General features: G+C 45.4%; 2 protein-coding genes across 2 annotated transcripts in view; both read left to right on the forward strand.

Moving 5' to 3' along the window:
- The first annotated feature begins 1,399 nt into the window (after nucleotides 1-1,399).
- On the forward strand, nucleotides 1,400-7,426 carry ADAP2 (ArfGAP with dual PH domains 2). The gene is made up of 9 exons (XM_009880232.1): nucleotides 1,400-1,525; nucleotides 2,219-2,310; nucleotides 2,441-2,526; nucleotides 2,874-2,983; nucleotides 3,657-3,803; nucleotides 4,531-4,614; nucleotides 5,001-5,063; nucleotides 6,362-6,439; nucleotides 7,038-7,426. The coding sequence occupies exons 1-9, from the start codon at nucleotides 1,520-1,522 to the stop codon at nucleotides 7,254-7,256; spliced, it is 885 nt and encodes a 294-aa protein (XP_009878534.1). The 5' UTR covers nucleotides 1,400-1,519; the 3' UTR covers nucleotides 7,257-7,426.
- Nucleotides 7,427-9,508: 2,082 nt separating this feature from the next.
- RNF135 (ring finger protein 135) overlaps nucleotides 9,509-14,446 on the forward strand; it is a 6,200-nt gene continuing 1,262 nt past the window's right edge. The window contains exons 1-5 of the mRNA XM_009880245.1: nucleotides 9,509-9,856; nucleotides 10,718-10,804; nucleotides 11,349-11,540; nucleotides 12,754-12,913; nucleotides 14,257-14,358. Of these exons, the coding sequence (XP_009878547.1) occupies nucleotides 9,509-9,856; nucleotides 10,718-10,804; nucleotides 11,349-11,540; nucleotides 12,754-12,913; nucleotides 14,257-14,358 (889 nt within the window). The remainder of the gene's footprint in view (nucleotides 9,857-10,717; nucleotides 10,805-11,348; nucleotides 11,541-12,753; nucleotides 12,914-14,256; nucleotides 14,359-14,446) is intronic.

Consider the following 14,446-nt stretch of genomic DNA (forward strand, 5'->3'; position numbering starts at 1 on the left):
CCCCGCCCTCGGAGGCGGCCGTTCAGGTGGGCCCTTTGGGGCTGCCAGGAGGCGGCTGCCCCCAGCGCGGCAGGGCCGGGAGCGGCGGCGGGAGCCCCGCGGGGCGAGGGGCGGACGGCGTGGGGGAGGAAGTGGCCTCGGCGCCCCAGCAGCTTCCCCGGAGTTATTTGTAGACGGTGCACAAGGGCCAGAGGACAGAGCGCGTGGGTGACTTTCTAGCTCGGGGAGGGGGGGAGTGCCGAGCGCCACGAAGATGCTCTGAAAGCTGGAGCACCTCTGCTGTGAGGACAGGCTGAGAGAGTTGGGGTGTTCTGCCTGGAGAAGAGAAGGCTCCGGGGAGACCTTAGAGCCCCTTCCAATACTTAAAGGGGGGCTACAGGAAAGCTGGAGGTCTTTTTACAAGGGCATGTAGTGATTGGACGAGGGGGAATGGCTTCAAACTGGAAGAGGGGAGATTTAGGTTAGGTATCTGGAAGAAATTTTTCACTGTGAGGGTGGTGAGCCCCTGGCCTAGGTTGCCCAGAGAAGCTGTGGCTGCCCCATCCCTGGAGGTGTTCAAGGCCAGGTTGGACGGGGCTTGGAGCAACCTGGGCTGATGGGAGGTGTCTCTGCCCATGGCAGGGGGGGGGGGACTACATGATCTTTAAGGTCCCTTCAAACGTAAACCATTCCAGGAGTCTGTGACAATGTTTCTGCACTGGGGTTGGCACAGAGAAAGGCACCAAAGAACCTGCTGGGAAGCCCATACCAGGCTGGCACCCTGCGCTCATTTGCGGTGGGCGTCACCCTCACTGAACCGAGCAGTTGATCTGTAGCCTACAGCAGCTGGGAGAAGAAGTCAAGTAGCTTCTGTTTGCTGTGATAAGGGAGAAGCGGAGGGTGACATGGTGAAAATGGTGCTCTAAGGAAACAGTCATGCCAGAGAACTCAGAATGCCTCTGGGCATCGACCTGTCAAGGCTGCTTCAGGGGATGCAGCAGCAGGCAAGAGCAGGAGCTCTCATGGGCAGCGGTAGAGTCCTCGCTCTGGGTGGTTGTACTCTGTCGTACTCACTGTCTGCAACATCCTTCCATTGTTAATTCAGCAACAGCAGTTTTCCACGCAGAACTAATAATTAGCTGAGCTTTTACATCACCACTCAGCTGCCTGCACAGTCATATTAATTTTTAAACAAGTAGCTGGTGAAAGAGCCTACAAAGGCAGGGGCTGCATTCTTCATTGGGGAAAGCAGGTGCTGTTCCTCTGAATATAGCGAAGTGACAGCCATAAACAATGGGACGAGATTTGATGTATTATGTGTGAAACCTGGGCTGTGCATCAGATATGCTTTTTTGCCCTTGCCAGTGGCTGTGCCTTTTCCCATGTATTATTTCATTCTTTGTGTTTGTATCTAGATCCAGAGTGGGCTTCTTACAAACTTGGAATATTCATTTGTTTGAATTGCTCTGGAATCCATCGCAATCTTTCTCAAATCAGCAGGGTCAAATCCCTTCGGCTTGACTTCTGGGAGAACGATCTTATGGAGGTACAGAGGGAAAAGCAGTAATTCACTTACTTTTCTCCACATTTCATCATAACTTCCTCTGCCTTGTAATTCCTATGTCGTCCCCCATGGACAGAGGAGCAAAGCCACACAGAACCAAGTTAACTCCATGGGTAACTTTAGGAGTTTTTTTATGACCTACTCAATAAAATTGCACTGATACGTGACCATGTTTCTAACAACCTGCAGTGTATTTTTTTATAGCATGCAGTAACTCCTCACTGTGGTCTAGAAGCCCACAGATATTTCCAGACAGTATGTTCTATTTGAGAATCAACATATCCTTCTTCAATATTGGTCCAGCCTCTCATCTTTCAATTGAATTGTGTTAATAATATAATCACAGTTAATGTCTAGGAGGAGATGAAGGTATAGGGAGATCATAAACAAGTATTTTTTCCCCTCATTTTCCTTTGTTCTTTTAATCAACAACTGTAATCTTGTGTTCCTTCCCATCTGGTTCAGAACTGTAAACACTGAAAAAGGCTCAGCCACCTAAAAAGTGCAAACTACAGTGCCAAGGGGAATTTATAAACATATGTAGAGATGCACTGAGAGTTATGGCAACGCTGAGCAAAAAGTGCAGTGCTCCCTTTGATACGTTTCATTTTGTGTTCATGACATGGTGTTGATTTTGTAGTTGCACACCTAACTGTAATTTCTTTTGTATTTCAGTTTATGAAGAAGCATGGAAATCTCTGCGCCAAAGCTAAATATGAGGCGAAAGTCCCTCCCTACTATTACATCCCCCAAGCCTGTGATTGCTTGTAAGTTGATGGTGTATTCACTGCTGCAGACCTTTACAGCTATTGAACTACTGCTTCCCTCTACAGGTCTCTTTGGTTGGTGAAAATAGAGTAGAGACAGATCAGCTTTATCCATGTTTTCCTCTTTCAGGGTTTTAAGAGAGCAATGGATTAGAGCTAAATATGAGCGTGAGGATTTTGTTGCCACCCGAATCTGCCAAGATCCTTGTTCTGCAGGTAAAAGTTAGGGTTGTCAGGGAAAAGGTGTTAGCCTTAAGGTCAACTGCACAGTGTTCTGTTTGCAGCTTTGAAGATCCTTAAGGTTGGTTTGTCATATTTGAACTGTTGGATGTGCAGGCCTTGCTTTGAGTCTAACTTTGAGAAGAAGCTCCTAAGAAAAGGCACTTAGACAAGTGCAAGGGTGTATTCAGATCTTACAGTTCTCATTCTCCACTGATTTTTTCATGAGGTGAAAATTCTCAGATGGAGAAGAGACTTGAAACGCTGTGCCATATCACCATTTAGATAAACAGTCCTGCTATTGTGCTGCCCTTCTCTGATGCTTATCTTGGTCCAACCTGCAGGTAGCCGTGAAGGATTCCTCTGGAAACGTGGGCGGGAAAGCAGACAGTTCCAGAAGAGGTGGTTTCTCCTATCAGCAAGGGAAGGGGTGATGAAGTACTACACCAAAGAAGTGAGTTCCTCAGCCAGAGTTCTCTGTAGGTAGCTGGTCAACATCCATCCTCAGACCCTGCTCTTCACCAGCAAAATCCAGCATAGCTTTGTCTCTAGTTTTGCAGCCAGGCCAGCCTGTGTTTGGAGCAGCCCAGATGTTTCCCCATTAACACATGTGATATCTTAGGCAATTGCTCTTTTGGATTTAGCCCTTTCCCTCATCCCTTATCTTAACCTTGCAGCCTCTTTTTGCTTAGTGAACAAAGGAAATGGATACTGGCAGTTGAATAGGAAGATGAAGGAGAGATCCGTTAGCAGCTGTTACCTCTTATATTACCAAAATATTCTCTCATCAACTGCTTCAGCATTATTGTCAATATGTCTCACTTCTGTGGGAGAGTGTAGCTAATTGTTCTCCAACTATGAGGCTGGAGGTAGAACCCATCCCTTTCAAGTCAGATGCATCCCCCTCAAAGAGACACCCAGCATTTGTCAAGGAAAGGGAGTCACTCGTTTTAAGTGATTTTTTTGTAGCATGTAATTAAGGCTTTATATTTCAGGTATATCTGGTATTCAGCTATTTTAGGATGCCTGCTTTCTCTTCAGTAGGAATATAGTTCTCATACAGCTAGTCTGTCCTCTGTTACCTTCCCTGAGAGCTCTTTAATACAGTGATGCTTTTCATTTCACAGTCCAGAGGTCCAAAAGCCGTTATCAGCATTGAGAATCTGAATGCAATGTTCCAGACAGAGAAAATCCAACATGCTCATGGGCTGCAGATCACATACAACACACATGGTCAAACAAGGAACCTTTTTGTCTATCATGAAAGTGGAAAGGTGAATACCACAGAGATTTTGGAATAAGCAAGATGCTTAAATGTTGGATCTATATTTTGGAAGAGATACCCTGTTTCTGCAGGATCTGGTTTTATTTGAAGTCACTGTGACTCGTAGAATATAGAAAGTTGCAGAATTTGACACTAATAACTATAACATATTTCTCCTGTTGGGCTGTATATTCAACTTCACAACCTGAGTAGTTTTAAGGCTTCAGTGCGGCGCATATGTAAATATCTGTAAGGTAACTGTCTAATGGGTTTACACAATTCTGTAGTTATATTCTTTGAAGCCTTCTTGACACACATAGAAAATACTGTTGTTCTGCATTATTTCCAAGCAAACAGTGATAATTTTAAGAAGCATATCTGCAGATTTTGTTAGATTTCTGTTTCTTCCCTTGCCATAGTTCTCAGGTCTTTCCAGGTACAAAGGTTTTTGAACATTTCATAACTGAATCAACTGAAAAAGCCTGTGTACACAGACTTGGGTGGCTGTCCATGCTGAGAGTTTCTGGGACCTCCTTGGAGGGACATTTTTAAATTATTTTGAAGGCTCAACGTTTTTCAGGTGTATGGGGCAAGTCACTGACTCTCTCTGCCCCTTGGGGAGAAAGTACATCTTTGCAAAGAGGTCATAAGGAAAGAGAAAGGCATTTTGGAAAGGCAGCACTCTTACTGCTTCTTGTTATTCTTGTCTTTATTTTTGTATTTGCTGTTTTTCCTAGGAGATTGTTGACTGGTTCAATGCCATTCGGGCAGCACGTTACCATTATCTCAGAACAACCTTCCCAACTCTCCCTGAGCCTGAGGTGAGAACTGAACGGGGCTTGAAGCAATCTATGCAAACATAGCATGGGAAAACACTTTCTCACTTCTGCCAGAGTCAGGTGCTCAAACAGCAGCACATGGGTTTTGGGAATGAACAGAAGAGGTAGAAAGAAAGGCCATACTGGAGAACATGCAAAATGGTTGTCAACATTTAAGGCCAAAAAGTCTCCATGTGGTCCTTTTGAAGTGTAATCTTTCAAAATTCTTATGTTCTTCCTTATTTCAGACTTCCCTTTGCTGAGCAACCATAAAAAACCCTAAGCCCCAAAAGCCAAAATTGATGGTTATTAGCTTTGACAGAAACAGAACAGGAAAGCAAGCTTGAATGAGACGGACTTTTTGTGTGTGTGTGTTTGTGTTCTCCTAGCTCATACCCAGGATCACAAGAAATTACGTCAAAGAAGGATATATGGAGAAAACAGGACCAAAAGTAAGTGCATACATGGCAGTACACAAACAGGGTTATTCCAGATGGAGAATATTTGATAGTCCTATGATGTTTACTAGTAAATGATTTGTTGAGTGACTAGATGCTTCCTGGGTCGCTAAAAGACATTATATTCAAGCCCGTTGTGTTCTTTGGGATCGTATTTTATTTTGTGTGGAAAATAAGACTGGGAAGAAGAATCCTCCTTGAAGAGTAGGCAAGATGGACTAGCTGGCAGTGGACATGCAAAGTCCTGTTACGCAACGTTAAATGGATTGCTGTGTCTGCTAACTGCAGCTCTAGAACTGCAGCTCCTGCTAGAACAGAACATCACATGCTGACTCCCTTACTTCCCTGTTTCTTTTAAAGTCAGTAGCACATAAGTCGCATCTACTTATAGCAGCAAAGTACAATTGAGCAAATTCTCTGCAGTGAAGCTTATGGTTTGGTTTGTTTTTTGTGGAAAAGTATTTGGGCCGCTACTCCTTGGAACAGGAGAGGGAGATTTCAGGCTCTGCTGAAGGAGGAGACAAAGATCTGAGGTTTTGTTGGAATACTGCCACTTCTTGCCTTGCTCTCCTCTGAGTGAACCACGAGCCAAAGTCCCATTAAAAAGTTCAGTGGTGAAATGTTGATATTAAATATGCTGGGTTTTGGCCCAGCTCAGTGCTAGTGCCCCAATATGTCTTCCTGCAGGTACTTGCACAGAGAATACTTGTAGCTACAAGCATGAAAGATCGTGTCTTTTTCTCCTGAGGCCTAAATTCTGCTCAAACTGAAGTGAGCCCTAGAAGAGGACCCTTTAGTTCAGCACGGAGCAATAAATAGCTTGAGGAATGGTCAAATGAGTGTAGCTGATGGAATTAGCACTTTTTTAAAAATCTACCATTTGTCCCTACCATTGTGCATCCCACAATGCCTGGGACAACCCCCCAAACCAAAATGCTGAAATTGATTGCACACTCTCCATTATCGCCACTGGACCAGGGATTGTTCTCTGCAGTGCTTTCAAGTAATCCATTTGCTGCAACTTTCTTAATCCTAGTAACTTGATCACTGGTAGAACCAAACTTCCCTGCCTTCCCCAAAAGATTGTTGCTGAAGGCAAATCTCTAGCGTGAACCCAAGGAGAAGAGAGCTGAGGGCCACACACAGCAGTGACTCATCCGTTACCAGTTACAGGGATGAATGAAATTGAACTCGAGCTCTGAGTCACTTAAGCAGTCCAGGGATCTGCCTGGAATGGGCTGAACTCCCCTTTGGGATTTGGTCTTTAAAGAATTTCTACCTTCTCCTTGCAGCAGAAGGAGGCCTTTAAGGTGCGCTGGTTCTGCCTGGATTCTCAAGAAAGGAACCTGATGTACTTTAAAAATCCACTGGTAAGAGGAGGGTTGTCTGCTATTGCACCAGCCCCTTCATGAAGTTTGGTGGGGAGGAAGGGTCTGTTCTCATCCAGCTCTTCCAGCACAAGACTGAAGCAGGTGCAGGCTCAAGAGCTCATTCCCCTTGTCAATGGATCTCTGCAGCTGAGCTGGTTGGGAACTCTGGTCCTTACAGTGGCTGTGAGGAAGATCTTAAGTCTTTTAAAAGTAGCTGCTACTGCCTGTAGCATTTATAGCCCACTCTCTGCCAGCCCTATTGCTATTGTGCCTGTAACCTTCGGCAAGATGACCAATATGCCAATGGCAGAGGCTTGGCAGCCCCAAGATACTGCTTCCTAGCACTGCTCCAGCCACGAGAATATCCTTTCTAGCTCCTTCTGAACACCCACCAACCAGCTCTGTAAGGATAGCTCCCTACCTCCTCCTGAGAACACTTGTGAGTGTTAAAAAAAACCCTAGTGGTTCCTGCTGCCTGTCAGCAAATGGATGTCCCCTTCACACATCCCCAGTTCCTGCTCCATGTCAAAAGATAGAACAGTGCCTGCTGGAGCTGTGCTCCACTGGCTAATGGTTGTCTTTGCTTCCTTCCTTCTAGGATGCATTTGCCCAGGGCCAGGTTTTTATTGGAAGGATGGATGAGGGATACGAAGTACGAGCTGGCTTGCCGCAGGGAGTCCGGGTGAAGAAGAGGAAACCGGCGATCACTGTGGTCACGCCAATGAGAGAGTTTGTGTTTATATGTGAGAACGACAAGGAGCAGCGGGAGTGGATAGACGCCTTGAATGGAGTCATTGCCCAGCCTTTGACTGGTTAAGACTAGTGCTGAGTTCTGGTGAACTGCACTTCTTGGGCTCTGTTCAGCACTGCTCTGTGGCTTCTTTCTGTTGGCAAGGATGGTGCTCAAGGCCCTGCGGTGACTCTAGTGCAAAGGGCTTCTTCCTTCAACAGACACACGCACAGGAAGGGTGGCAACAGAGAAATGAGCAAGAAGGAGTCCAGATATTCGGAAATTATCTGTACCTCTGTGGAACTTTGCTTGAAGTGCCTTCTCTCTTTCTACCCTTCTCTGCTTTTGAGCAGAGGAGGCCTTCCCAGCCTGACATAGGGATGAATCATCCAGTGTTGTCTTATGGAAAAAAATACAAAGTTGGTGGAGAAAGTCTGCCCCCAGAAGCACTGACATGCACATCCATGAGGGGTCCTGCAGGTGCTGTTAGATCAGATCCTCCTTTTCTTGCCTTGGTCTGATGTCAGAAGGACTACTGTACATCCTGAAGGATGAACCTGACAACCCAGCCAGTGGCATGTGTCCTGCCAGTGAAGGGGGTCATCTGTTACATGAGTACATATAGGGACAGTGATCAAGAGGGAAAGGTATTGTCACCTATGAGGAAGATGCAGGATGTCCTGTTGGATAGATCCAAGATACCAGTTCATGCTGGAGTCACTGGATGTTCTTCTCAGGGAGGAGCAGAGTTAGGCAGCTGCACTCCACCTGGCTGCAGCTCCTGTCCAGATAGGAACATGGTTTTCAACAGAGTGGGTTTAATGTCTTTTACAGTGTTAGAATTCTGGCACAGTAAAAAAATAAAAGTCAAGTCTGCGTTGTGGAGGGTACTGTAACAGAATCGCTCTCATCACAAATACTCCTAGCTTTCAACAGTCTGCTGTTTGACTTTTATGAGTGGCAAATCCAACACGTGAACACCAAATTTTTCCAAAGCAACCTCACATAGTGCCCCATCAAACATATCATGAGTACAGGACAAACGGATGCTGATCTGTCTTGCCTCCTAAAAAACATCTGAAGCTTAATGAGCTTGATTAATCTGAGCATTGAAAGGCAGAAAGTAGTTTTAAAATGTTGTCTTCTGTGACTTGCTTGAAGATGCTCAGTGAATGAAGACCAGCACTGGTAGTGGAGGGTGGTGCTTCCTGATGAGGTCCTACTCACACCCCGTCTGTGCAGGAATTGATGCAGGTTTGCATTGGCTGATACAGTGCTCTGAGTATTTTCTTGCCTCAAGACCAAGACTGAGATTTGGTTCTACCAAGCAGCCAGTCATTCAGATCTTTAATTCTTCTTTTCAGATAGCTTTAGTTTGCAAGTCAAGAGGAAGTCTTGCAGACTAAGTTTCTGCTGAGGCTTCCACCTTTTGCTGACAGCTGTCAGCCAGTCTGAGATAGCTGGAATAGTTCTCCTCTTCTGCAGAAATGAGGAAGTGCCAATACTTGCAGGGATTAGTGAAATTAACTCTCCCCCCCCACCCCCAAGTAGTGCAGAAGAATTGTTTGAGTTGGATCATCTTTCTGCCCATCTCAGCCAGCTCATCGCCATCCAACTGTGAGCATCCTGCAGCAGTTTTGCTTGCTGGTGTGCTCCCAGGAACTTCCCTGTGTTCCCACGCTCTCTCCCCACGCAACCTGATTCATTCTAGCTCACATGCTGGCTCAGCAAATCTTTTTATCAGCCTAGTCCTGCAGCCCTTGAAATTGATGTCAAAGAAAGAACCTTCTGACTTGTACAACGAACAATGTCAGCCTTTGTTTGTTTTGACATATGTTAATTGTTATTTTGAGATGAGCTCAGTAACCCAGGATGACCTCAGAAGAGCCCAGTCCATCCTGTAGCCTGATCTTCACATGGACGGGGCTCTGCGAGCCGCCCTGCGCTGTTGCTCGGACTCCCGGATGGGGCACTGGACCAGCTGTGTCAGCAACTCTGCTATGACATGTTACAAACCCAGGAAATTCCCTGTGAAAATGAAACCGTGCAGATAGCAGCAACTTGTTTAGAGAGCGAACAAATGTCAAGGCCAGGTCACGGCAAGTTCTGCAGCCCAGTTCGTTTCTCCAGTCACCCCGAATCCTCGGCCCCAGTGGCCAGCAGAGGCAGAGCCAGGCCGGCGCTGGGCTTTCTGCCCGGTCGGGAGAACTGCCCGGGGGGCGGCCTCCCGCGGAGCCGGGGCTGAGCGGAGCCCTTCGGCCCGTCGCGGCGCTCTCCCGGCGGGAGGAGGCGCCCGGGGGAAACGAAACTCAGCCGCCCGCTGCGCCCCGGGCCGGGCCATGGCTGCTGCTGTCGCCCTGGAGCGGCTTCTGAGCGCCGTGGAGCTGAGCTGCACTTGCTGCCTGCAGTACTTCAGGGACCCGGTGCGGCTCACCGGCTGCACCCACAGCTTCTGCCGGCCCTGCATCGTCCGGTACTGCGGGGGGAGGCAGCGCGCCGGCTGCCCGCTCTGCCGGGAAGGCTTCGAGCTGAAGGACCTGCGGCCTAACCGGGAGCTGGCCGCTTTGGTGAGCTTAATCTCGCAGGAAGTGAAGGAGGAAGAGTTGGAAACAGAGGATGAACCGAAACCCTCCGGAGCTGTTCCCTGCAGCGACGGGAGCTCGGCGGGGCGGCGACTTGGGGAGAAGGTACGGCGGGAGGCAGCGCGGGGCCACCCCCGGGACAGCCCCGGGCTCCTACCGGGGTCACCCCCCGGGACAACCCGGGGCTTCTCCCCGCGGCACCCCCCGGGACAACTCTTGCCACAACTCTAAATGTTTTACCGGCGTCATGAACATGGGACATGCCTGGGATTGAGTGAACTTTATCTTTCTTTTTGCCACCCCCCCCACCCGCCTTGCGTTTCACACCCTAATATTAGTATTGTCATAACAATCTGGATGTGGAGCAGACCGGTTTAGGTAAAGCAGTGTTTGGGGTTCACTGATAGTGTCTGATATACCGAGGACCACATAGCTGAATTAGAAGAAGTAATGGCTGCACACATTCAACTGATGTACGAGTGTAATAACTAACTGTTCTTTGTGCTGGATGTTATTTATTGCACCAGCATGGTGTTGGAGACTCCCGAAAGGACGCATAACATTATACAGTGCTGCAGCTCCATCCAGCTGAATGGCACAAAATGGGACTGGTTCATTATGCAGATCTCTGCTTAAAATAACTCCCAAACTTGGAGGAGATGAGAGAATCTATTGAACTTCATTATTTTAGAATATATATGTCCAAAAAGCCTACTTAAGTCTCTGCAGCTGAGCAAAGGGCTGAAGCTCACAATTATATTTGAATGTGTAATTGATCAACTTGCATGTTGACTTCCTTGTGACTATTCCCACTCAGAATTAATTATGTCTTCCAGATTTGTCCTCAACCAGTCCAGTGCTTAACTAATGTCAATGATGTAGGGATTTTTATTATCCTGCTGCTTAACCTAGTCATGCTTCCTTTGAGGGTTCTGTAGATAAATAATCCAATGTGTCTCTTGAAAGGAGGAAGAGATATGGGACATTTCCAAGCAACTAGAAATGACTACTGAGACCATCCAGCTCTTGAGGAAAGATCTGAGTAAAACAAAGGTACACATTGTACATTCGCTACCTGCAGTTAGCTTCTGTTTCCACTGCCACCTGGAGACGTGACTGACTCCAGCATAGCCTTCCAGCCCCGAGCTCTGTCTTTTCATTTCCTGCAGTTGCTGTCACAACTCTGTTTTTATTGATGTGAGTGAACTATGGCAGCAGCTGTACTAACTCCTGTCTTTGCTGGCACAAAGGCCACTGGAGTTGTGCATTGTTGCCTTTTTCTGCCTACCCCAGGAGTAGCCTGAATGTTTCTGGAACTCTTAGATGCATAATGCAAATCATCAAGAGGGAATACTGATCTTTCTAAGTTGTCAAGGAGAGACTGCTGGCCATAAAATAGTCAAGATCCTTAACATGCCCAAAATCTCCTTGCAGGTAATGCAGGATTGTGTCAAATATATTTTATTCCTTTCAACCAAGGTAGCTGCTTCTCATCTGCAAAGGTCAGTCAAAGAGCACGTCAGATGGGTCAGCTGGTTCTCATATTCCACATATCTTTTCAAGCAACCCAATGAACTCCATGTTTTCTGCCTTTTAGGACTATGCATCTCAGATCAAAAGCCAGATTACTGAAGATTTCAGTTGCATGAAGGAATATGTTGAAAGACAGGAGAGAAACACACTGATGTTCATTGAACAAGAGCAAAAGGCAGCTCAAGAGAAAATTGAAGAGACTATTCACCAGCTCTGTGATGAAGTGAACAAGCTCACAGACATCAAAGCCCAAATGGTAAGTGATGAAATGAAGTGGCAGAATATGAGTAGAAACTCTTAAGCTCAATGTCTTGGGTAGCTGAAAATGTACAGAGCACTTTCAGGTCCCTACTGCCCTATTCTCACTAGAGACGATGCTACCAATCCACAGACTTTGCCATTACCAGAGAAAGTTTGGAGTGAGAAATTCAGAGGGAACAAGTATTAGCAAAGGCTGGAGATGCAAATCAGAATTCAGTTTGTTCCAGGGATGTTGGTGAGCTGAAGTGGGGACTGGATTGCTTAAATCTATTCCTGAGTCAAATCTAAGATTAAGATAAGATCCTTTATTATCTTTTTATTTTCCAAAATATGTATATACACATATGTATGCAAGTTAAAGAACTCACAAAGTTATTAAGTACTTTGTAATTGGGGAAAGTATGTCAAGGGCTCTCAAAAGAGGTGGTTAAAGCACTTTCAATTCTGCAGAGCCCATTTTGATGCTGAAAACAACAATGCCAATCCTGCAAATTAGCTAGCAGGAATTTGGAGTGCAGCTCCTGGGGTGTGACTGTGCCAGGAGGCAGAAGTAGACTTCCAGGGCCAAGGTACATTGGAATTTACCTGGGGTGACTATGTACATCTATGTGATCCAGAGTCCCGTTCCAGGCAATGAAGAGAAATGGGCACTTTTAGAGAATGTGAGTCATCTGGCCTACTTGAAGCGCCTACCTGCAAGTGAGATTAATCAAGCCTTCAAAACACCTGTTTCTTTCCACAGACTGTAAACGCAGACTGAGAGAACAAGCTCAGAGGTAGATTTCCACAATTTCTAAATTTAGGCAAATGAGGCTTATCCCTACTCATACTAATACATTTTAAAACTTTTGGTTTGGGTTCTAGAACAAGAAGAAAGTTTAAGAAGAGAAAGTTTGTGTATACATATTGTATACTTGGGGAAATTGTAGTATATATAAGAAAAATTAGTCCCATTCTTAGTCTTCCTGGGGAAAACAATTTATTTTACTTTTTATTAAGAATAAACTATCCTTTCATCTTTTCTGTAGGATTTCAGGTTAGTTCTCTCGGATAACTATCCTCCAAAGGAAGGTTTCAATACAAAGAATAAGATTTTAGAGGAATCATTGCTGTTTTTCCACTCTGGCTTTATAATATAATCTGACGTGCTAGATGAAATAACTGCTATTGTTTACATCTTCCCCTTGTTTCTCTTATGTCATTATTAGAGTAACTTACCTGAGACACAGAGGTACAAAAGCTCACCTTCAACAATGACTAAAATTACACTTGATGAGAAGCTTAATGGTGTCAAAACTGCTGTGGAAGATCTTAAAAGAAAGTTGGAAATTTTACTTTTGGAGAAGTACGCTCAGCAGTTCCCACCAGGTGAGTTTTCCTTGTTTTGAAGTCTCTTTGTCAGAGGGTGTGGATCTAGCAGGGCCCTTCATGTGACCCCCCTCAACTCAGTTCCTTGCGTGGGGAGGTTGGACTGCTGTACTTTGATAGTGCTTTGACCCCACAGTAAAGATTTGTATGAAAGAACCATTCTCACAAACAGGCAGGCCTTTAACTTTGGAAAACAACCCAGAAACTTCAGTGAAAACAAGTGCGCGTGTGTGTCATTATTATAAAACCCCTTGCAGTTTTGGAGACAATATTACTTTGATTACTTTAAAGTACAAAGATTACTTTATACTTTTTCATGGGAGCCCAAAAGAAAAGAACTGACTGTCACGCAGATCAGTAATGGAGAATGAAACATAACCCATTTAAGTATTTTTTTTCTAAATACACAGTGATGTAACAGCGAAGTCTTTGCTAAGAGCAGACATAAAATTCCCTCCCACCAAAAGCTGGGTGTAAGCAGAGCTTTAGACCTGGTATCACCCTTACTATGGAGTTCTCCTCCTCCCAGCACTGTCCCTCTGCTGTAGAAAGACCTCTGAGCATTTTGAGAGCAACTTCAGACTGACCTAAAACCCCAGTACCACTGAGGGGCGATCCTCCCCTTCCCACCCTTTTCAATACTACCTGCACTGGTTCTCAAAAACCCCAGATACTTCATCATATTTTTCCCCCAGGGTTTGTCTTATCTCAGTCATTTCAGCAGCCGAGTTTACAGCTTTGCTCCCCAGTCATTTTTACTTGCAAAACCGAGGAATTAGTAGGCAGAGGTGTGGGGACAGGAACTTTTAAGGACAGCCTTCGTGATGAAGCCGATGTATTATGTAGCTACACCAGAAAGTGCCTGCAAATGAGTCTTGTCAATATGCACTACAATGTCATAGAAAGTTAGAAACAGCCCTTAAAGCTGTAGAGCTCAATGTCAGGCTTTTTGGTCAGCAATTAAAATAAAGAATTATTTTGTGCTTATGAAATGCACATGCAAGGTGCACAAGAAACACATGATACTCAGAAAAAAATGAAGAACACTGTAAACACTTTTATGCCAGAAACTGGCTTATCTGCATAGAAAGATCCAACTGCTTTACCCATCCTGCTTTCCTGACTGCTCCATTCTGACCACACTTAGGGCAGCAGTGTACATGTTTGAATAAAAATGTTTGCCTACACATCTTTTGATAATTTATACAATCAAAAGAGCAACTCTCTGGTTTGTACTTTAACCACTGGCTAGGTTTATTTTATGTGTTTTCCTTTGGAAGCATAAATACTTCCTATGTATGCTTCGAAGAAGTGCCTTAATGATTTAATCTTTTCGTCTTTAGTGCAACCTCCAGACTTATATCAGGAGACAAGTGTCTGCTCATTATCTCCAGAGTCTGCAGCTAAACTTCCAGAACCAGTGATTTCAAGCCAGTTTTCTCAGTGTAAGTATGCAAGCCAGCGTGACTCTTCAATAACAATATCCAAGTGGCTGAGACTGGATTTGCTGAAGAAAACTGTACTTACAAATAT

This window comes from Charadrius vociferus, unplaced genomic scaffold (genome assembly GCF_000708025.1).
Source record: "Charadrius vociferus isolate BGI_N301 unplaced genomic scaffold, ASM70802v2 scaffold662, whole genome shotgun sequence".
Lineage (NCBI taxonomy): Eukaryota > Metazoa > Chordata > Aves > Charadriiformes > Charadriidae > Charadrius > Charadrius vociferus.